The following is a 22,476-nucleotide window of genomic DNA, read 5'->3' on the forward strand; positions in this document are numbered from 1 at the left end:
GAGGCAACACTGTATTTAGAGACTTTATTAAACTACATTTCACAAACACATTTGGATAAAGTACTATTCTAATGAATTTTGTTGCTTACCTTAATATACAATCTTTCTCCTCAGTAGTATCATTAATAGGACAGCAGCCAGAATAAATGGCGCCCATTTAGAGCAACAAAGTATATTTCCCGCTAAAATGAGCTAAAATTCAGTGCGTCATTGCTATAGTTCCTTATAGTAGAGCCAACATCCTTCATGCACTAGGACAGAAATGTGTGCTGCCAAAGTTAATTCTCACAGGCGGTGTCCTTAACTTGATAATGGGAGACTCTGGCCATGTGACTGCACTGTTTAAATACCTTTGGGACTAGCCAAAGTCAAGACAGTCAGCACAAATAAAACAAAAACACTTTATCTAGAGCTGCCGCCTTATTTAAAATGAATATATTTATGTCTATGTAGAAATGACTACTGTACTTCATGTGACCCACATCTGTATAGTTCTTTCTAATTAAATTGCTTTAGAATTCAAGGAGCGTTTAATATTTCACGTCTTTTAGAGCCAAGACAATGTCTTCTATGTCAGCATTAGTCTGGGAGATCCAGTTGTAGAAGACAGACAGTGAATTTACATCAGGGTTTGTCATTTTTAAAAACAGTTTAATACAAATCAGTCTCAAACATGTCATCCAGATACTGAGTGTTAATTTGATTATAGCTGATCAGGCTCCAGATTTGAGACTATGGCTTGAGTAGACATGTAAGAGCTTGGGCTGGTCGCTAGAGGTCGCATCTGCTCCCTGTTAGTATTCGATCCGGCCCTGGACTGTCTGTTGGAGCCAAGGCTGTTTTTCCTACACATGCATAAAATGAGAAAGTAAGGCTAATACCTCTTTAGCTAATCAAACAATAAGACTCAATGCCACTTGGATGCATTTCTTACGACAAAAAGTATTTTTTAAAAACTGACACATAAAATGTACATGTAGACCTGGAAGAAGAAGGCGGAAGAGCGATGATTCGTGGCCGTGTCGTCAGCACCAGCTCCCCCAAGAAAGCCTCCGTCACTAGGTTCTGCAAGGTGTTGAGCAAAATGTCCTCCACCAGGTCACAAAACTCAGGCAACCTGCAGAAAAGAATAAGAGAGAATGAAGATACATTTTTTAAATGGCAACATTTGATTTTTTTGACTACATTTTCTCTAATTAAAGTGTTATAAGAGCCTCTCTAGTGTCACCTGCGAATGGACTCCTGGACCTTCATCTTTATCTCTTCCTGGACTTCTTTCAAAGACTCCTGGTCATACTCATTCTTGGGTTTGTCTGCAGTGCTACAGTTTCCTGTGTAAGTCTCTGCTGGCGTGACACTGGCCACATTGGACATTTCTACAGGACTCTGGTTGCCTGCAGGAGAGCGGGGTTGTGTTTGTGTGGGGAGCACAGGAGCAGGCCGCAGCTGTGTGAAGTACGGCACTTGCTCATTGTCGCCCTCTACCAGACACTGCTGGAACTGAGGCTCATCTAGGAGACTCCTGTAGGAAAACACAGAATGACGGAAATTAACGAGGGCTTGTGGCAAAAATGCCACCAAAATGAACAAAATGCCCCATAGATTCAAAACAAAGGGGCAAAAAATGCCCCTGCACAATTAAACAATGTATCATGGTTTAAAATAAAATGAAAATGAATGAAAAGTGTCAATTCAGTCAAAACAGTTAAATTTAGATTTGCTCACACTGCATCAGATTGCTTTTACGTGCTGTTTTGTGCAGCGCTGAGCCTTATAACCAATCAAAGGTGTTTCTGTTGAACTTTGGCATTGGCCAATCAGAAGCACTTAGGGTCGCTTGCAAATTCCTTAACTGTCATATTTGATCAATGCATTAAAAGTTAAGGCATCTTTTCTAAATGAAAGTATTAATTAAAAACAAACAAAAGCTTACTGATCCTAAACTTCTGAACAGAATTGCATTAATAAGACAATGTAAGACATACTGTAGTAAAGAGGTGAGCACATCTGTGATGACGTCTCTCTCAGGACCCGGAGTAAGAGTGGGCAGGTCTGCAGGACAATGGCAGCTCTCACCTGTCCCAGACTGAAAAAGCTTGGGTTGCCTAGACCAGGAAGAAATATGATAATAAAACAACCTTAATGTTAGATTTCTTATTTATTTTTAATCATTAAATTTACTGTTTATCTCCAGGTTTAAAGTTTTGCACACCATTGTACCTGTTGATGTAATGAGTGTTGAACTGAGTGGGGAAATGTGTCTGATACTCCATGAGGCTTTGAGAGCGTGCAGTGACACCTAAGTGGAGTACTGCAGGACGAGGAGGTTCAGGACGTCTTCTCCTTTCCTGGCCTGTCTGCTGCTGAGCCCGCTGTTCAGCCCGACTGGGTCTCTCTGGGGGACTGCTTTCAGCTTGGTCACTGCTGCGGATGGGCGGAAGCGTCTGCCACATAAGGAAAAAAATATAAAATAAATATAATGTACACAAACACTGCTTTAGCTGACTGCTACTATGTAAATTAAACCCAAATTGTAAATGTTTTACGTAACGTTGTATAACAATAGTTTACCTTGTATTTTCTTGTGCCAGTTTTCTGTTCAAACACTGCACCTTCCTGAGGAGGTCAATTAGTTTTTTTTAAATGATGTTTTGATACAGTAAATAAGATGTGAAAAGGTATTAGTCAGCGTTGAAGATGCTTAAATGTGTCTTTCTAACCTGAGTGCATTTATCCAATTGGTTGGTCTGTATCAGGTCTTTCTCAGTGATAGTAAACTCATATTTCTGTCTCTCTGTCTCTTCCTCCCACTTTCGAAGGTCTTTGTGATACTGTGCAAGCTTCTTCACAAGAGTTATCTGATAAAGAGAGGGCAACAATTTAGGTGTTTATATACAGTGGCCCCAAAATAATATATGTGGATATATTCCCCTCAAGTTCACACAAGTGGCCTTGATCAACACTGGAAGTGCGGTCATGATTGTGTTATATAATTTAGTATGCACAATACTGTTCAAATGTTTGGAGTCAGTAAGATTTTTTTCAAAGAATTTAATAATTTTATTCACATTAAATTGATCAAAAATCATTTATCATGTTGAGAAAGATTTAAATTTCAAATAAATGCTGTTTTCTTTACTTTCTGGTAGATTTCTGGAAAAAAAAGTACCATTGTTTTCAACATTGATAATAATACATTTTCTTAAAATCAACAGTAAATCAGTATATTAGAATGATTTCTAAAGGAACATGTGACACTGAAGACAGCTTTGCATCACAGGAATAAATTACATTTTAAAATACATTTAAATAGAAAACAGTTAATTTGAACTGTAATAATATTGTAATGATATTTGATTTGCTAACTGTATTTTGTTCAAATAAATGCAGCCACAGTGAGCATATGAGATTTATTTAAAAACATAAAAAAACTACTAACCCCAAACATTTAAATGCTAGTGTACCTTATCAAATATGCTTACTGTATGTTTCTCTATGTACACATGTTCAGTGGTGTGTGTATTGTTGTATTTGTCACCTCACAGATGAGATCTTGCTGGTAGAAAGTGGGGCTGTCTGAGGCCTGTATTGTCAGGATGCAGAGAACACTCTCTTCTGGTGCCAGACGACCACTCTCAGGATGGATCTTTACAGTCTATGCTCAGTGTGACAAACAAATGAACACATGCAGTCAATAGTCAATACACTGAATAGACTGGCCATGTTAACTGATCAATTATACACGGTATATGCACATAATGACAGTTTATGGTTCCATAGTGACATTTCACTTCAGTCAAGCTTCATAAAACCACCATAAAAGTGACCCATATGACTTTTGCACTATATATCTTACTTTTCATTTTTGCATGATCTATTACTTTAAATCTACATACCTGCTGGCATTCTGTGCTTGTTCCGTTCCATTTATATAACGCTTGGTCTGTGTGTGAGACGTTGGTCAAAAACAGGATGCGTGTACTACGAGAGCCCACTGGGATATCACCAAAACACACTCTCTCTTCTGACAGGAACACCACCTATTCACAAAAAAAGAGAGAGAACATTTTGCCTTCTATTTCATGTGGAACGCTGCTTATATATGGCATAGTTCAACAAGCATATTCTTACTTGTCCAGGAATTGGGATTCTTTGAGTGCAAGGCACAGTAATACACCCATCCTGTATTTCAATGGGTTTTGACTCTCTTTCATCAAAACCTTGGCCTTCAAAGGTTACAAACATGCTGTCCCCCTCCACCACATGAATAGGTACATCCACCTGTAAAACATGGAATTGTGCACCAAACTCAAAACACTTAATGGTTTGCGTATTAAAGTAGACCATAATTCTATGAGGATGTTATTGTGGAGTAACTAACAGTGTATGTTTTAGCCTCCAGTGGGGAGAAGATCCACTCCACCAGGGCGGTGTGGCCTGGTTCCACTTCTCCTCCAGGGTTCAGACACTGTAAGACTGGGTGACTAAAGTTCTCCTCCATCAGTTCCTCCAGTGGAGTGGTGTCGATGTGGTATCTCAGAGGGAAAGCACCTCCATTATACAACTCAAAAACCTGTGTAGATTAAATTTAGCACATCTATGACTATTAAAAATAAACATGTAATATCTAGTAGATGGCTATAAGAACCTGCCAATAATTAAACAATTAATGCCGTTTTTTTTTTTTTAGCCATTTCATCCTATATCTTCCTATATAATCCTATATCTTATTTTGACTCCAAGGCCCCTACTGTGCACAACAATAATCTATACTTCCAAGTTTCTGTACATTAAGTTCCTGATTTCCAGAAGTTCTGAATGTTCTTCAGAGATCCCATTCTTTCTAATCAATAAATTCTGTAAAAAAAAAAACACCTACAAACCTGTTTAGGTGGACTGAACCCTCCAATTGCCACTGGGGAAAAGATGTGCCGGTTGGAGGATAGGTAAATGTAGCGTCTTTCTCTATCCACCGTTACTCCTATGAAATTCATCTGAAAAGATTAAAAAATAGTCATGATTTTTCAGCATAAATCGTTTGTTAAAATGATGCATATGCTGCAATGGAAATAATCATTTGCCTTACCAGTATCTCTCTTCCATGTGAAAGTTTTAACAAGACAGGAAGTCGATCTATCCCCACAAAGTCATGTCTAGGAGAAAAGCATATGCCTTATAGTTTTCTGTGCCTCACTAAACAACACTTCAGTGTAAAAGCATTATTGTGCTCATTCCTGACCTGTATGTGAATTGCACTGTCCTCTGTTGGCCGGGCAGGAGTTTACCAGAGCGTGGGGAGACGGAGAAAAGCCTGTGATCCTGAATCTTCATCAGGTGAAGCTCAGATGGACTGAAATCTCCAGACTCAGCCCAGTACTCCAGCTCAATCTGTTGGTCCTCTGGAAGCAAGAATGACCTGAGGGAGACCATTTTGATAATTTCTTCATATCGCGTGACTTTATTTGCTACCGTAAAATATAGGAAGAACAAGTTATGGATGCTCACCACTCTACAGGAATACTTCCTGGGTTCTTAAACAAAAGCAGAACACTGGAGGGGTCTGAGCCTAAGGGAGCAGCACTGAAGCTAAAATCTAACGTGGCTGAGGTGAAGATGGAAGGGCAACGCTGAAGACTACAGAAGGTTTTAATGGATATTAGAAATTGCAGTAGAAAGAAATATCTGAATGTATGTCTTTTAATTAAAGCAAAACAAAAAAAGCATTGCCTGTGTCTAGTGGGCACCCTGAAGGTGAGCTCAGATGGGCTGGGATCTCTGCGTAGATGAGTGTTGAGTGCATCCAGGTTGAAGAGGTGCCAGAGCTGAAGTTTACTCAGACCCTCCACACTTCCACAGCTACGGGCATCCATCACCTCCAGGGTGGGATACACTCCCTCTGCCTGTACATGGCATACAGATTGGGGCTCTCTTCCCACAGAGCCTGGCCACCAGAAAAATACAGTGTTTTATATTGTGAAATCTGCTCATAGCAATTTTCTCAAACATGCAAAAATGGCATATTTTAGAATTTAACTTTGTGATAAATGTATTAACAACCCAACTAAAAAATAGCAGCATGAGTTTCCATGCTGGTGCAGGTTGGTTTATTCTGGTTAGTGGTGGCTAATGGTGGTGGAAGGTTGTAGCAAGGAAGGTGTTGCACTATTGTCTAATGTCATGCAAACACTAGAATCACAGTTAAATCAAATGATGTCTCTTACTGAAATATGTAGTAGAAAACCCATGAAAGATTTACATTATTTTAAAAAATCCACATAATTTTATACATATTTTGGACTATGGGTGGGCGCCACTATTTCAATGATGTAAAAAGTGAGCTACTACTGCAACCTGTTGGTGTTATTTCCGCAACACATCTTAGATTGCTGATACAATGCCACATTGTTGGCTTTTGGTTGTAATTTTCAGTTGAAGGGCAACAAGAGAATGAAATTAAGTCTTCATTGCTTTCCTAGTGATAAGAAGAGGAAAAAAGAACGTGAAGATGCCTGTGGACGAATAAAACTTCTTAAAGACCCGCGTCTTTGTTCTATACACTTTAGCCCTGATGCCTTCACTGCAAAAATGCTTTTCTTACTTAGATTTTTTGTCTTGTTTCCAGCCAAAATATCTAAAAATTCTTAAATCAAGAAGGATTTTCAAGACAAGTAAAAAAAATTTTTCTTGTTTTCAGAAAAAAGCAAGTCAATAATCTGCCAATGGGATACGCAAAAAAAATCTTATTTCTTAAACAGAAAACAAGATTCTTTTTTTTACCCCATTGGCAGAATATTTTGCTTGTTTCAAGCAAAAATGCACTTAATTAAAAAAAAAAAAAAAATCTGAAAACAAGACAATAATTTTTACTCATCCAGAAAATCCTTCTTGATTGAATTTTTAGACATTTTGGCTGGAAACAAGACAAAAAAATCGAAGCAAGAAAAGCATTTTTTGCAGTGTGTGAGGCTTTTGGTAGACCACATCTACTGAAAGAGCTTACAAATGGCAGAGACAAGAAACACTAGATGCCATCCTGGAAGGATGTAAACATGCTGACGCTTGTCATGACGCCGCAGCCACTGAAAGAGTTTCTCAGCATAGATCTCACTCGACATTCGGGAAAGTTTAGATTCCTTATGGGGAAAAAAATCAATGGTACACCATTTGGTTTAAGCCTACGCTCATGTCCAATACTACCTGTTCTTTCAGTAGCTGTAGTCATCATATCAGTATTTTATGCAACCATTTCACGTCATCGAAATAATGGTGCCCCCCATAGTGCAAAATATGTCAAAAACAATGTGGATTTTCATGACTTTTCCACTGCATATTTCCGTTATATTAAGCCATACAAGTCTTAATACCCTGGGTTGTCTTTAAAGCATAAACAGCATAAACAGCAGTAGTACGCTACCAGAAGCATTGAGGATGTGGTAACTGATGGTCCAGCAGTAATGGGCCCTGCGAGTCGGTTTCACTGAGCAGCGGAGTGATAGCCTGCAGTCAGCAGGTATGGTTCCACTTATATTCTCCATCTCCAGAACTGAAAAAGTAAAGCGTAATTTTAAAACAAAAATAATTAAGAGTGACTAGACAGAAATCATAAGTAAAACATAAAACAACTACACTACCATTCATTTTTTTAAGGGTTGATAAGATTTTTTTAGTTTTTGAAATAAATCTGCATTTCTTTAAATCAAAAATACAATAAAAAAACAGTAATATTGTGAAAACATAAAAATCTAAAATAACTGTTTGAATATGTTTTGGACTGTAATTTAATTTGTTTGTGCTGCTTAATACTTTTTTTTCAGGAATCTCTGATGAATATAAAGTTCAAAAGGACTGCATTTATTTGAAATAGTGCTTAGCGTCACCTTTAATCAAAGTAATGCATCCTTGCTAAATAAAGTATCAATTTAAATGGCAGCGTACATTATTTGCATATAGCTGAATATAGACAGTGACGCATTTAAAGTGAGACACAGTCCTGGCAATGGCAGTAAAAGTAAAAGTATTTCTAAAAATAGTGAGTTGACAATGTAAGTGTCTCCGACCTAAAGGATCTTGAGTCATATCTTCAGGGAGGCCTGCAACAGTGTCGGTGGTCAGACAGTAGCTGACGGCACAGGGGCTGTCGTTCAGTAGAGGGACATCAAATGACTTACAGCTTCCCACCAGAACCTCACCAAGATCTATAACTGGATGCTCTGCCTATGAAACAATGACAATTACAACAAGTAATGACAATCATTTTTCAATAAAAATTATAGTAAAGTGTGCACAATCAACCCATCCCAAAGCAAGGTCACTAATCAAATCTGTGTCACTGATAATATGCACTCCATTGTACAGACGACAAGATGTTCTAAATTCCATTCAGGTAACACACCTGGAGAGACCCTTTGGATGCCAAACCGACAGCTTTAATGGTAAGCCTGAACTTTTTGCATTGTGGCGTTTGGACAGGCCAGAATGTGAGACTGGGCTTCATGTTGTACATCATCTCCTCTATAGGGGCAAAGGACCACTTCTGTACCTGAAAGCAAACAAATACTTCCATTAATAAGATTGAAACTACTGTACCCCAAAATACGACAATCACACTGCAGCCTTACCTTCGATTCATTGGGCTGCAGCGTGTCTGTGTCTGGCAGTACAGTCAGAACGCTTTGGTCAGTTCCACACAGCCTCCACTTGAACTCCACCGACACTCTGCTCATGTTCTTCACCCGCAGGGTTCTCTCAGAGCGGGAGCCCACGGCTGTAGGCTGAAAGAACAGATTTCCATCTCCCTCCACACTCATGGAAAGCTTCTCTGCTACAGCAACCACATTCAGTACCTACAAAAGATTCATTTGTAGGTCAAAATGTCCCATCAAAACCAAAGCTTTTAGTTTCAGAAATTCCTAGTTTACTTTTTAATGAGATTTACAGGTGTGCAGTGTCACACTTTAGTTAAAGTAAAGATAACTTTCTGCATATACATCTGAGATTAATACATAAGCTTTCCATTGATGTATGGTTTGTTAGGATAGGACAATATCTGGCCAAGATACAACTATTTGAAAATCTGGAATCTGAGGATTCAAAAAAATTAAAATACTGAGAAAATAACCTTTCATTTTACTAATCAAAAATTAAGTTTTGATACATTTACCATAGGAAATTCACAAAATATCTTCTTTGAACATGTTATATGTATATATATTTACTGAATATCCTAATGATTATTGGCATAAAAGAAAAATTCATAATTTTGACCCATACAGTGTATTTTTGGCTATTGCTACAATATATACCCATGCTATTTGTGGTTCAGGGTCACAAATGAAGTTGAAATGTCATTCTTTTGTCTTTTATTAATGTAAAATTCATTGTTTAAATGAGGAAGCAGCAGTATAATAAGATTATTAGGGGCAGTAATACACAGATAATATTTTTTTAATAACGCCAAAAAGTTCATGACCTTATTAATGATGATTTCCTTCATGATAATGTGTCTCTAGAGGTACTATTATAGATTTTTGGCTTTTTGGAAATGGCTTAAATCACTTTTTTTGTGTCAGATCACTATTTTATATCTTACTGCCATGTAAGACATTGTGTTAACCTGTGTGTGTTTGGGGCTGGCATTCAGATGCAATGCCAAAGGGATGCTGGCAGGGTGATCCAGTGATGGAGTGCATCTGAAGGTAAGGATCTGGTGGCTGCCTGGTGACACCAGACCACTAGGTGGCAGCACACATACAGATGGACATTCCTCTGGATCTAGTCTGAAGATCAAGGGCAGGTCCCCTGTATTCTGTAGGAGAATACTGCGGTATGACACTTGTTTCAGTGCAGGGAATACCTGCAGGGAGACAGATGGTGTTAAAAACATTTTAAAGGTATAGTTCACCCATAAATCAAAATTCTGTCATTAATTACCACCCCTTATGTCATTCCAAACCCGTAGGATCTTCATTTAACTTCAGAACATAAATAGATGAAATCCGAAAGCTTTCTGATCCTGCATAGACAGGAATGAAACTACCACATTCAAGGCCAAGAAAGGTAGTAAGAACACTGTTAAAATAGTCCACGTCACATCTGTGGTTCAACCTTAATTTTATGAAGCTACAAGAATACTTTTTGATCTTCGTAAGCATTCCTCTACTTTGCTGTCTAAACAGGGTCAGAAAGCTCTTGGATTTATTCCAAAATATCTTAATTTGGGTTTTATGGGTTTGGATCGACACAACGGTGAATAATTAATGACAGAATATACAGTATTTTTTCAATTATGCGCTCTCTCTACATATTATGTTGAAAGATGTCAACATTATCAGACTCACTACTTTAGGATGCTGAAGAGAGAAGTTGGGGATGAAGTGCTCTTTTCCAGGCTGAAACGAGTGACCGCTTGCCCTGATTGTAAGGCACCAGGGTGGGCACAAAGTCCGATCCTCCACATTTCTATGATCTCTCAGAACCTGAGGATGACAAAAATTAAATTCAGAACGTATGTTCGCTTTACAGTACGTCCCATTTACATATTGACTACAATTTCTGGAGGTCACCAAATCGATATTTTAAGGCTGGAATACGCTAACCGTCTTTTCGACACTAGTTGTTGGAAATCAGAGCCAGTCTGCATATTTAATTTGACAGATTTCACAGAAAATCACATAGTTTATAATGGGCACAAATTCAGATTTCTTTGCTTCAAAAACATGTACAGTAGTATATTCCAGCCATTAGTCTCACATTACCTTGTAAAAAGCAAAACACTCAAGATGTGCTGCATGGAAGACATTCTGCTGGTTTGGACTGTATGTCACTCTGAAGGCTGTTTTCTTTAGAGGGCCCAGCTCACAGGAGAGAGGAGAGATGGAGAAAGGGGATTCAGCTCCATGAGTCCACATCAGACAGATCTTGCCTTTGGTGTGGTTGGTGATGGAGACTGATTTAGATGCTGGGCCGTCATAAAAAAGGAGCTCAGATGGCTGAACTGTCACATGGGGGGTAGGGAATCTGGAGGGGTTTGAGGCGTTGTCAAGTTGTGTTTCCGCTTCAGGTGCTGAATTAACATGGAAATACTCCTCCAGAGGACTGCGTGGGTTGAAGAGAAGTGTGGACTTGTCAGTGCCCTCTGCTGGAATCTAAAGGAAGTTAGATATAGTGTTAAATGAGGTCACATACATGCTTGTTTTCCACTTTTTTGTTGTAGTTAGCTGTGGTGTACCTGAATTTTTTGTTAATTAGAGATAAGAATATGAGGTTAGGATGTTTGATCTACAGCTGAGGTCAAAAGTTCGCACCCCCTCTTTTCAGAATCTGCAAAATGTTAATTATTTTACTAAAATAAGAGGGATCATACAAAATGTTATTGTTTATATCATTTTCAAAAATGAGGGACAACTATTACAAAAGGTTCAAACGCTCACTGATGCTCTAGAAGGAAAAACAATCCATTAAGACACCGGGTGAAAACTTTTGAATGGAATGAAGATCTGTAAATGTTTCTTATTTTGCCTAAATGTCATATTTTTTCATATAGTACTGCCCTTGAACCTTCTGTTATAGTTGCATATGAGTCTCTCAGTTGTCCTCAGTGTGAAAAGATGGATCTCAAAATCATACAGTCATTGTTGGAAAGGGTTCAAATACACAAAAATGCTGAAAAACCAAAGAATTTGTGGGACCTGAAGGATTTTTCTGAAGAACAGAAGGCAGTTTAACTGTTCAGGACAAACAAGGGACTAATGAACAACTATCACTAAACAAAAAAAAGCTGTGGATAATTCAGGTAACAACACAGCATTTAGAATCAAGGGGATGTAAACTTTTGTCATTTTTATAAATTCAACTATTATTTACTTTTGTGGGCTATATGTAAACATCTTTTATGTGAAATATCTTATTCAGGTCAGTACTAAATAAACAATAACATACATTTTGTATGATCCCTTTTATTTTGGTAAAATAATTAACATTTTGCAGATTCTGAAAGGGGGGTGTAAACTTTTGACCTCAACTGTAACACTTAGCTTATGGACAAACACACACCTCCTGGATTAGCAATGCTCCACTATTATCCAGTTTTAATTTGTGCTCATCCAGCAAGGCACTCAGTACGTCAGGAGGGTAACAGGTGAGCCCTCGTAGCAGATTCATTCTGTAGACACTCAGGTGTCTGGGATTTAAAACAGCTGGCTTCAGCTGCTCTGAGTGACAGGTGCCGATCAAATCCAGAAACAGTGGCTCCTGAAAAAAGCAGAATTGGACTATCAATAAAAAACAAGATGAGAAAGAGTAGAAGCCAACAAACAGATAAACTGATAGACAACCCTGTGCAGCAGCAAACAGGTCACTGTCCTGTGATAAGCTATAGCTTGAAATGGGCGGAACTTCACACGAAGGATGAGTTTGCTGCTGCCTGGCAGAGAGCCATGAGGCTTATCAATGCTGAACACACTATGGCTGCCAGTGTCCACATCAAACTGGTAATAAGCCAATACTGCAGAGGAGTTCATGATCTGTACATTGTGTGTGACCTCTTTGCCCTCCTCAACACAGCCAAAATCCAGTACAGAGGTATTTAAAGACACTATTGGACCTGCAAAAGACAGAAGAAGACGGTTTGATTTGTCTACAAGCAGATGTTTATAAAGCTCTTACTGTAGGGTTATATATTGTACCTATGCAGGTGCCCGACACTTTGAGCAGGTCTTTGCTTACAGCCCCAGGACAGGTAAGAGACAGGTAGTCCACACTTATGCTGTCCACTGTGAGTGGGGAGAAGCAGACAGAGACTTTCAACACTGAATTTGGAGCGATCTCACCCTCATGCACTTCACAGGAGAACACAGACTGCATGAGAGTGGGACGTCTCAACCAGGACAGACTGAATGTTGTGCTAACCTAAGATTAAAGAAAGAGTGACCAAGAAATATCAAATGTCTGAATATTAAAATTTGACAAAAAAAAAAAAAAAAACAGTGTGGAGGGAAACATACAGTGGAGAGGTTGAGGATCTCAAAGTGCCTTTCAAGAGAGTCTCCTACTGCCACACTGCCAAACTCCAGCACCTTACAGCCTTCCTCTTGCCCCATGGAGCTGATTTGGAGGTAAGGGTACTTGGCTGTGGAAAGGTATTTACAGTTGAGGTTTACGTACGTCTTGCAAAATCTACATAATGTTAATTATTTATAGCAAAATAAGAGGGATCATACAAAATGCATGTTATTTCTTATTATTTACATATAGTCCACAAGAGAAAATAATAGTTGATTTTATAAAAATGACCTGTTTAAAAGTTTACATACGCTTGATCCTTAATACTGTCTTCTTACCTGAATGATTCACAGCTGTTTTTTTGTTAAGTGATAGATGTTCACGAGTTTTTCCTGAACAGTTAAAACTGCCTGCTGTTCTTCAGAAAAATCCTTTTCAGCATTTTTGTATATATGAACCCTTTCCAACAATGACTGTATGATTTTAAGATCCATCTTTTCACACTGAGGACAACTGATGCAACTATTACAGAAGGTTCAAACGCTCACTGATGCTCAACGATGCATTAAGAGCCAGGGATGAAAACTTTTGAACAGAATGATGTGTACATTTTTTCTTATTTTGCCTAAATATTGTATTTTTTCATTTAGTACTGACCTTCAGAAGCTACAGAAGATGTTTCCCAGAAGACAAAATAAGTTAAATTTACCCTTATCTTCAAATTCAAACATTTTAATGCATTGTGTTTCCTTTAAGCATCAGTGAGCGTTTGAACCTTCGGTAATAGTTGCATATGAGTCCATCAGTTGTCCTCAGTGTGAAAAAATGGATCTCAAAAATCATACAGTCATTGTTGGAAAGGGTTCAAATACAAAAAATACTGAAAAAACTAAGAATTTGTGGGAGTTGAAAGATTTTTCTGAAGATTAGCAGGCAATTTAACTGTTCAGGACAAACAAGGGAACCATGAACAACTCTTGTGGACTATATGTAAACATATTTTATGTGAAATATCTTCAGGTCAGTATTAAATAAATAACATGCATTTTGTATGATCCCTTTTATTTTGGTAAAATAATTACCATTTTTGCAGATTCTGCAAGGTGTATGTAAACTTTCTACCTCAACAGTAAATGTGATGCGAGTCATTTCTAAGCCATGAACCAAACCCATGTCTGATATAAATCACAGCATTTAAAACTATTTGCATTTGAAAATCAGGAACAAATAAGCTATGGAATCTATTTATAAGTAAGCTAAATAAAGCTATATAAAAACAACATATTTTATATTATATATGCATACACAAAGAACTATACGTTGTACAAATTATTTGTAATGTTTTATATTTACATTTAGTTTTTTAGATTTATATTGTGTACTAGTGTACTCACACAGGCCCCGAAGAAGCACAGTACAGCTGCTTTCCCCATCATCTCCAAAAGCACAGCAGGCCTCAGTCTGATACACTACAGCCTGCTGGGGTTTAAACTCTACTGTAACCCTGCACTCTTCTCCAGGCTTTAACTGTCCAGTCTCAGGGGACAGCTGGAACGGAGGATCCACAAACCACCTGAATCCTGTCTGCAGCTTACTGGGGATACAAAAAGTGCATTTACAGGTTTCAAAATTCAGCACTTTCTGTGCAATTTCTCCATAAATCAGATTAGCCATGCTTTACCTGGAATTACGAAAGAGGAAGCTGGTTTCGGAGCTGTGCTGGGCAGCACAGGGTGGCAGCATCACCGTATCTGGTACATCCAGGGCATGATGAGGAATAACAGCTCGCAGAGACACATGGAATGTGCCTTCCTTACCCTGAAACTCTATAGTGTCTGTGTACTCACACTGAAACGAGAAGGGCAATAAAAGAATATATGCATATACAGTCAAACCAAAAATTATTCAGACACCAGATAGAATTTTTGATACTTTTTTACTAGTAAGTGCAGGACACTACAGCTCATTTATATAAGTGAGAATAGCAAAATAAATTAAACTGTGACGTATTATACCCAAACATTCTTCATACAGTGGACTACCAGTAAAACTGATAAAAATTTGTGATTTTGATAGTTGTGTAAATATTGTTTTACTAACTGTTGTCTGAATTTTTGGTTGATTGTAATCCATTACATACCTTTCTATCAAAGTTATCTGACATTATCAAGATGAATTTGTTCCGACACAGTTTAACTCAGAGTTCTTGTCATATTTTATTACCATTTTCTAAACTATAGTGAATAAACTGTGATAATGTGAAAAACTTTACTTTCTCAAGAGGCTGAAAAGTAACTGGGAGTGAGTAAGAAGTTCCTGGGCTCAGTAGGATGGTCTGAGGAAATGGTGTGCTGAAGAACTTGGAAGCAGGAGGTCTGAAATGGACAAATTATAAGAAATATATCAATTTGAACACTACTGTTCAAATGTTTTGGGTCAGAAAAAAATAATAATAATTTTGTTCATCAGGGAAGCATTAAATTGTTCAAAAGTGAGAGTATAGACATTATTTCTATTTCAAATAAATGCTGAACTTTCAATTCATCAAAAATCCTGATAAAATATATCATGGTTTCCACAAAATTATTAAGTAGCACAGCTGTTTCAACATTGATAATAATAATAAGAAATGTTTTTCAAGCACCAAATTAGTGTATTAGAATGATTTCTGAACAATCATTTGACACTGAAGACTGGACTAATGGCAGCTGAAAATAAACAAATTACACTTTTTTTTCAAATTTGAATACTATTTCTCAGTATTACTGGTTTTACTGTATTCTTATCAAATAAATACAGCTTTGGTAAGAACAAAGGACTTTAAGTACACTGTTGTATTAAGTAGACTGACCTGAATGTGAGTTTCTGGAGTTTTCCACGTATGCTTTTAAGAAACAGTGATTTGGTATACTCTCGTCCTGGCTCCCAGCCCTCCCAGACCAGCTCAGCCCAGGTCTCTACCCCAAAAAAGCAGTTTTGAGTTCTCTTCAAAGGACTCCCTGGCCTGAGGCGTGAGACCCTCTGAAAAAAAAAAAGAGGTAAGCAAGTCACAATGTCTGTTGGCTATTGCCACCAGCAGATGGCAGTGTATTGCAGCAAAGCATTTTAGCAGACAGATAGGAAAAAGCCAATGCAAAATAGTTTTTATTGAAAACTACTACAATATAAATACTATAGGAAATTAGCTGCACATAGAAGAATAAAGAAACTTGATTAAGTAGGCAAGAATAATGAACAACAAATAAGAACAGAGGATAGAATGAATAAGAAATGGCTAGCTATCAAACAATGAATGAATGAAACTATAGAAATTAATACATAATAATAATAATGTTTTTTGAGCAGCAAATCAGAGTATTAGAATGATTCTGAAGGAACGTGTGACTTCAGTAATGATGTTAAAAATTCAGCTTTGAAATCAGGAATAAATATTTTAAAATATATTAAAAAACAGTTATTTTAAATAGTAAAAATATTTCAAATTGTTACTGTTTTTGCTGTACTTTTGATCAAATAGATGCAGGCTTGGTGAGCAGTAGATACTTAAAAAACATTAAAAATCTTACTGTTCAAAAACTTTTGACTGCTAGTGTATATGTTGGGTTTTATTATAATTTTTCATTGTCTAATTTTTGCTGCAAAGGCAGGTTTCATAATCAACTTAATCCATGTAAGACTTTACATGTTTTAGCCTATATAGTTTTTTTTGTCTTTTGTGCAACAGTTCAATTGCAAAAACCCACCTTGGGAAATATTTGCTGAAATAAAGGCTACTATTTCCACCTTACCTTTCTATGTGGGTTGTGTGGGACTCCAAAGGGAATGCCTGAGCTCAGAGGATTCACTGGATGATCTGTCAACATTGCACCTAAAAGAACAAACACCCAAACCACAGGAGTTCAAACAGTGCTGCATTTATGGGCTTCAAATATTCTATAAAGCTTGTATATCAAATTCGGTAGTGCTTGAATGACTAAGTTGGGCCTATATCAGTGTTTAACCAAAACTTCATCTGACTAATAACACAAACATATAAAGATCATACTGCATTAGGCAATATCTGTATTACTTTAAACAGCTGTATGCTGAAGTGGTACATTTACATTTATTTGTTTTACTCTCCATTTATTGCATAAGCAGTCAGTTATATGTCTGTCTAAGGTTAACTGAGGCTGGTGTAAATTTATGACCCTGCCAGTCATTTCTTTACCTCTCTATTAGCTTAAGTGATTTGCCTTAAGGAAATCACTGACAGCAAAGGTGATAGCCTCAGAGGATCATCAAATAAAATGTTACTGATAAAGTCAGACGGTGGCTTTTCTAAAGAGTAAGCAAAAGTATTTTCTGTTTTGTAACAAAAATTACTGAGATCTTTTATTTTAACAAGTTGACATGGCGTTAATAATTATATAGAAGCTGTAATTCTGTTAAAAATAATGATAAATTCGTTTGCTAAACATTAAAACAGCTTATATCAAGTATTACAGGTACGCGCTTACATTAAGCGCCTACACAAAACTTGCGTTATTTATACGTCTAGTAAAAATGATAACTTACCACTGTATATTTATCTCACGTAGTTATATGACAAACAAAAGAGAAAACTGAATAGAAACGTGTCAGTTTATTTGTTTCGCCATGCTGAAAGTTTTCCTCACAGTTCAGTTGTGTATTCGAGCTCCATGACAACGCCGACGGAAACAGCCAAGGGACATTTTAAACACTGACAGCGAGCCTTTTTTTTTTTCTTCATTCAACATCAACAATACCTTTAGCACTCAGGTGAGATCAAAATGCAGGTGTAATTTTCCAAATGCTTAAAGTTTCCCTCCTTGAGTGCTCAAGTTTCCTTTGCTTTGGCAGGGTGTTTATTCCCGCCACTGCAATGCATTTAATCAACATATAAATATGTCCTATTCTAGCTTGGCTGAGAACACTGCACCTTCTCAGCTTTAATATTTAATTGTTGGCCTTACACCACACCCCTGTAAAAATGCTCTTTTGGTCACTGAGGTAATTCATCTTTTCAAATTAAATGGCCTGGTGACATCAGCATAAGGAGTAGATTATTTTACTTTTCCTTCATTAACTTAATTATTTGCCTATCAGTAAACCCCCCTGAGTAATTCATATTTGAGAGGCTGCGGCCATAGCCTAAATATCATGGCCTGTGTTGTTTATAATGCACCGTAGATTCGTCTATGCTTTAATCACCATCTGTGTCAGCTAGAGGTTAAAAAGGAGAGGAGAGTGGGACGATGAATATGTAAGATGGGGGTGATATTCATTTACAGCTTTAAATCTTTCACTCATGAGCTGGACAGCATTTTTAAAATGGCTCAAACTCATCTTCAATTTGTTTATTTCCCTTTTGTCTCCAAGTACAATCGTTGAAGGTCACACATCCTTCAAATTGAGTCTTGATATCAGCTGAATAAATTAGATATAATCTATAACAGTTAAATAACATTAAAGACACCAACATCAACAACATGACATAAACTAATGGACTAACTAATGCACTGTTCACAGTTTGCCCTTGTTCAATATTTGCAGAGGATTTACCAATTCCTCAACGTTCCAGTCAATGGTTACTAGAAGAAAGCTGGCACAGATGACCTCAACAATCTTATGTTCCTCAGCATCCACCCTTGACTACGTACTGTTACATTAAATGTGACCCTGGACCACAAAACCAGTCATAATTTTTGGAAATTGAGATTTATACATCATCTGAATAAATAAGCTTTCCATTGATGTATGGTTTGTTAGGATAGGAAAATATTTGGATGAGATACAACTATTTGAAAATCTGCAATCTGAGGGTCCAAAATGATTTTTGGCATACACTCTTAAAAATAAAGGTGCTTCACGGTGCCACAGAAGAACATTTTTTGTCTAAATGGTTCCGTAAAGAACCTTTAACATCTAAAGAACCTTTAGAAGAAGGTTCTTCAGATTTAAAAAAGGTAAGAAAGAGATGTTTCTTTCAAGAACCTTTGACTGAATGGTTCTTTGTGGAACCAAAAATGGTTCTTCTATGGCATCACTGTGAAGAACCTTTTAAGCACATTTATTTTTAAGAGTGTAAAAGAAAAATCAATAATTTTTACCCATACACTGTATTTTTGACTGTTCCTACAAATATACCCGTGCTACTTGAGACTGGTTTTGTGATCCAAGGTCATAAATGTGTTCAAAAGACTAGTAAGTTCAAGTGTCAGCCTGTGATGTTCAGTGCAAAGGCTTCCTCATTTGGTTCAACAGCTTTTTTTTCAACCAAAATGTCTGTGTTAACATATATAGCAAAGATTTTGATCACATAAGAAATAGTTTGAAACAGTTTGCATTTGCAGTTTACAAGCAGTCTTTAAGAAAAAATATTAAGTGCAAATAAACTGGAAGACCATTTTCATGAATTATTCAAGACTATAAACATCATGGATGATGAAGCCATTGGATCTAATGGACAGTTTTGACATCAACCTCTTTCAGTCTTCAGGTGTTGGGTTTTAAACCTGCAAACTACAGTTGTCATGAGTTCTTCATAACCCTAGCCTGATCTTTCGGTCTCCTCCGATTTCTTCCAGATCATCGTCAGAGTAAGAGCCATGGGAGCTGTAGCTCAGCGCAGAGCTGTGCTGCAGGAAGTCCGAGGGGTGAGGTAAACCCACACCTGCGTTGATCGATTTTCGGAACTCTTCCTCTTCATCTTCTTCATCTTCATCCTCTGCATCCAGATCATCATCGTCATCATGTGCACTGCAGCGACTGAGGTCTTTGGGCTTGTTTTCTCTCTTGCCTGACTTACAGCCATCTGTTTCCAGCTGCGCGGCCTGCTCTTTAGCTTTACGGCTGCGCTTCCACTTCATCCGTCGGTTCTGGAACCAAATCTTCACCTGGTAAATACATAACAGTCATCTTAATCATTCACATAAGGGTTGATCCATTGGTTGGCATTTGAAAATATTCAACCTGATGAGAAAACATAACTTTTGGTGGCGATAAATTTGTATGATGCGATTAGAAAAAAGTAAGCATGAAGGTTCAGCCCAAACCTAAGAGGAAGATCGTATGAATAAAATTCTACAAATTCATACATATTAGCCACCAATTTGCCAAAACATCCAATAATGGTTCATTATTGGCCTCTGTGGTTTCATAAGGAACCTTTAACATTCATGGAACCTTTTCACTCCACAGGAACACTCTTAAAAATAAAGGCTCCAAAGGGGTGTTTTTGCAGTGATACCATAGAACCATTTTTGGTTCCCCAAAGAACATTTAAACAGATCTTAAAAGAACATTTTAAAAATCTAAAGAAACTTTTTCCACTATAAAGAAACTTTTCTGCATTTGAAAGGTTCCACTGATGCTCAAGGATCTTCATGGAATCATCAATGCCAATGAGAACCTTTATTTTTAAGAGTGAAGTTCTTTAGGTTCTTCAGAATGTTCTTCACACTGTAAAAATGGTTCTTTTAAGAACTGTTGACTGAAAGGTTCTTTGGGGAACCAAAAATGGTTCTTCTATGAGTTGTCATAAGAGTGTGTTGCGTTCTCCTCACCTGTGTCTCAGTCAGCATGAGAGAAGTAGCTACTTCAAAGCGTTTGGGTCTTGATAGGTACTTGTTGAGTTTGAACTGATTTTCCAGCTCTAGCAGTTGCTGGCTGGTGAAAGCTGTGCGTGGTCTCCGGCACTTTCCAATTAAACCAGCCTGAGGTGCCCCTGAAAAGAAAGTTAGTTGATAAAGGAGCTGTAAGACTCGTGCCAAAAACAAAGACAAACGGTGAAGACACCAAGCAGACGCAGCAAACAAGAACATTTTCACCTCTTGTTCCTCCCCCCTAATAGATAATGATAACAGCTTTACTTCAGTTTATTGTTGATGACAAGGCCGGGAGATATTGCTTTAGCGGGACAATAAAACACCAGAGAGCACCATTAACTTAATGAAAATTCAATAAATGCTAGCAGATAACTTTATTGATGAAGCTCAGACCGTTTTAAGTGTTTCTTTATAGTTTTCCTTCAGATGAAGGCAGTTTTAATGGAGTTGTCATTTATGACGCTATGAAAAGACTGAAAATAAAAAAGCTTACATTATAGTTCCGTTAGCAGTAAATGCGGATTCAATTATGTTGAATAATATTTATGGCACGTGGGTTCACTTTATTTATTTTTTTTTTGCAGAAAGATACATGTTACATATGTCATAATTTTTCTGCATTTTGAGATACATAAAGGTTTATACATCTAAATACAGTATACTTTACTGAGGTAAAAAATAAACAAATACATTTAGGTGCGTCTTTCAGATTTCTGCGTTAAAATTACACACTTGACACCTTTTTCATTTTTGACTAGACTTTTTAAATTCAAAAGTATACTTAAAAAAAAACTTTTCATTTAGTCTTAATATTAATAATTCTGCAGAAGGGACACATACCGCTGTAGTCTGCAAGCCGAGGCATTATGAGTCCAGCCCGGAGCCAGTGTTCCAAGGGAAATGAACCGGCCATGGCTGCTGCCTTCAGGTGCTCCGGATACGGCTGCGGGAAGCCAGAATAGGCGAAGGTGGGATGCTGCGCTCCGAGTGCCGTGATGGAGTACATAGGTGAGGGATACATTCCAGGCATAGACCCTTGGGAAAGTGACGTTAATCCGGGGTGAGAAATGTTCAGCATGCCTGGTTTGGGTATAACCCCTGTCTGAAGATGAAAGGCGCGGGCAGGAGAGTTTTCTGTCCGTTTGCATATCACGGGCTCGATGTCAGTGCCGTCATTGCAGAGTCCCGGGGAATCCTCGCGAACTATCCGCTGAGAGCTCTCTGACAACAGAGCGTCTATTCGAAAGTTCTTCGACTTATCCATGGAGAAAAACTTTAACAATAGTACAATAGTTATTAACCTACTTAAATTATAAAGAACTTTTACTTACACCGCTGTCCTGACCTTGTCTAATTCTTTAAGACGGTTGTGGATATTTTGTTTGCTCTATAGCGACGTGTTTTCATCTCTATACCTGTGACGCAATGTTATGCCTGGAGCGCGTCCTCAGTTTTTGACTGTCTGGGGTCCAGCACGCTCCTCCTAAACACTCTCTGATTGGTTCATTTCGATGCCCTCAGAGTTGAGAAACTTCCAACGCATGCCAATTTATTCATTACACGCATTTATTTCAACGTCAAGCGATACATTTCACATCTCTTACAACTTATTGCTCAAAACTGGCTACACAATCATTTTTTTCACCACAACTAATTTTGCTCTACTAAGAAGTTTGCAAATGCAATTAACAATATTGATAAAACAATAACACAGCAATGTAAACAATAACAATGAGCGATTAGACCATGTGTTGTTTAGGCTGATATGTGACCATGGACTACAAAACCAGTCATAAGGGTCACTTTTTTGAAAATGAGATGTATATATACTTCATCTGAAAGCTGAATAAATAAGCTTGTTAGGATA

General features: G+C 37.6%; 2 protein-coding genes across 3 annotated transcripts; both read right to left on the reverse strand.

The window, feature by feature from the left end:
* Positions 1-2: 2 nt before the first annotated feature.
* cfap65 (cilia and flagella associated protein 65) lies at positions 3-16,862 on the reverse strand. The gene is made up of 33 exons (XM_073846141.1): positions 16,788-16,862; positions 15,851-16,020; positions 15,272-15,374; positions 14,681-14,847; positions 14,394-14,593; positions 13,002-13,126; positions 12,684-12,906; positions 12,333-12,601; positions 12,052-12,249; positions 10,755-11,144; positions 10,338-10,475; positions 9,614-9,853; positions 8,619-8,843; positions 8,393-8,539; positions 8,058-8,214; positions 7,415-7,543; positions 7,180-7,197; positions 5,728-5,926; positions 5,506-5,634; positions 5,240-5,416; positions 5,087-5,153; positions 4,884-4,994; positions 4,382-4,573; positions 4,132-4,281; positions 3,897-4,040; positions 3,539-3,655; positions 2,721-2,858; positions 2,572-2,616; positions 2,221-2,444; positions 1,986-2,138; positions 1,229-1,522; positions 983-1,117; positions 3-845 (listed from the first exon to the last, which is right to left on the reverse strand). Exons 1-33 carry the CDS (start codon positions 16,860-16,862, stop codon positions 704-706), a joined length of 5,391 nt encoding a protein of 1,796 aa, XP_073702242.1. The 3' UTR covers positions 3-703.
* Positions 16,863-19,134: 2,272 nt separating this feature from the next.
* On the reverse strand, positions 19,135-21,940 carry mnx2a (motor neuron and pancreas homeobox 2a). 2 transcript variants are annotated; one of them, XM_073846381.1, is made up of 3 exons: positions 21,450-21,940; positions 20,568-20,728; positions 19,135-19,898 (listed from the first exon to the last, which is right to left on the reverse strand). In XM_073846381.1, exons 1-3 carry the CDS (start codon positions 21,871-21,873, stop codon positions 19,545-19,547), a joined length of 939 nt encoding a protein of 312 aa, XP_073702482.1. In that variant the 5' UTR covers positions 21,874-21,940; the 3' UTR covers positions 19,135-19,544. The 2 variants fall into 2 exon arrangements, with proteins under 2 accessions (XP_073702482.1, XP_073702481.1); XM_073846380.1 differs by having other exon boundaries at positions 21,444-21,940.
* Positions 21,941-22,476: the final 536 nt, after the last annotated feature.

The sequence above is a fragment of the Garra rufa genome, chromosome 8 (genome assembly GCF_049309525.1).
Source record: "Garra rufa chromosome 8, GarRuf1.0, whole genome shotgun sequence".
Classification (NCBI taxonomy): domain Eukaryota; kingdom Metazoa; phylum Chordata; class Actinopteri; order Cypriniformes; family Cyprinidae; genus Garra; species Garra rufa.

What these genes read in the sequence shown, in the direction of transcription:
- cfap65 (XM_073846141.1), bottom strand. Translation starts at nt 16,862, where the DNA reads ATGTTGACAGATCATCCAGTGAATCCTCTGAGCTCAGGCATTCCCTTT. An exon ending in GAATCCCAATTCCTGGACAA is followed by an intron (nt 4,041 to 4,131) that starts GTAAGAATATGC and finishes TTTTGTGAATAG; the next exon opens with GTGGTGTTCCTGTCAGAAGA. An exon ending in GTGCTCACCTCTTTACTACA is followed by an intron (nt 1,523 to 1,985) that starts GTATGTCTTACA and finishes GTTTTCCTACAG; the next exon opens with GAGTCTCCTAGATGAGCCTC.
- mnx2a (XM_073846380.1), bottom strand. Translation starts at nt 21,873, where the DNA reads ATGGATAAGTCGAAGAACTTTCGAATAGACGCTCTGTTGTCAGAGAGC. An exon ending in TGCAGACTACAGCGGTATGT is followed by an intron (nt 20,729 to 21,443) that starts GTCCCTTCTGCA and finishes CTTTCTTTTCAG; the next exon opens with GGGCACCTCAGGCTGGTTTA. An exon ending in TCATGCTGACTGAGACACAG is followed by an intron (nt 19,899 to 20,567) that starts GTGAGGAGAACG and finishes TGTATTTACCAG; the next exon opens with GTGAAGATTTGGTTCCAGAA.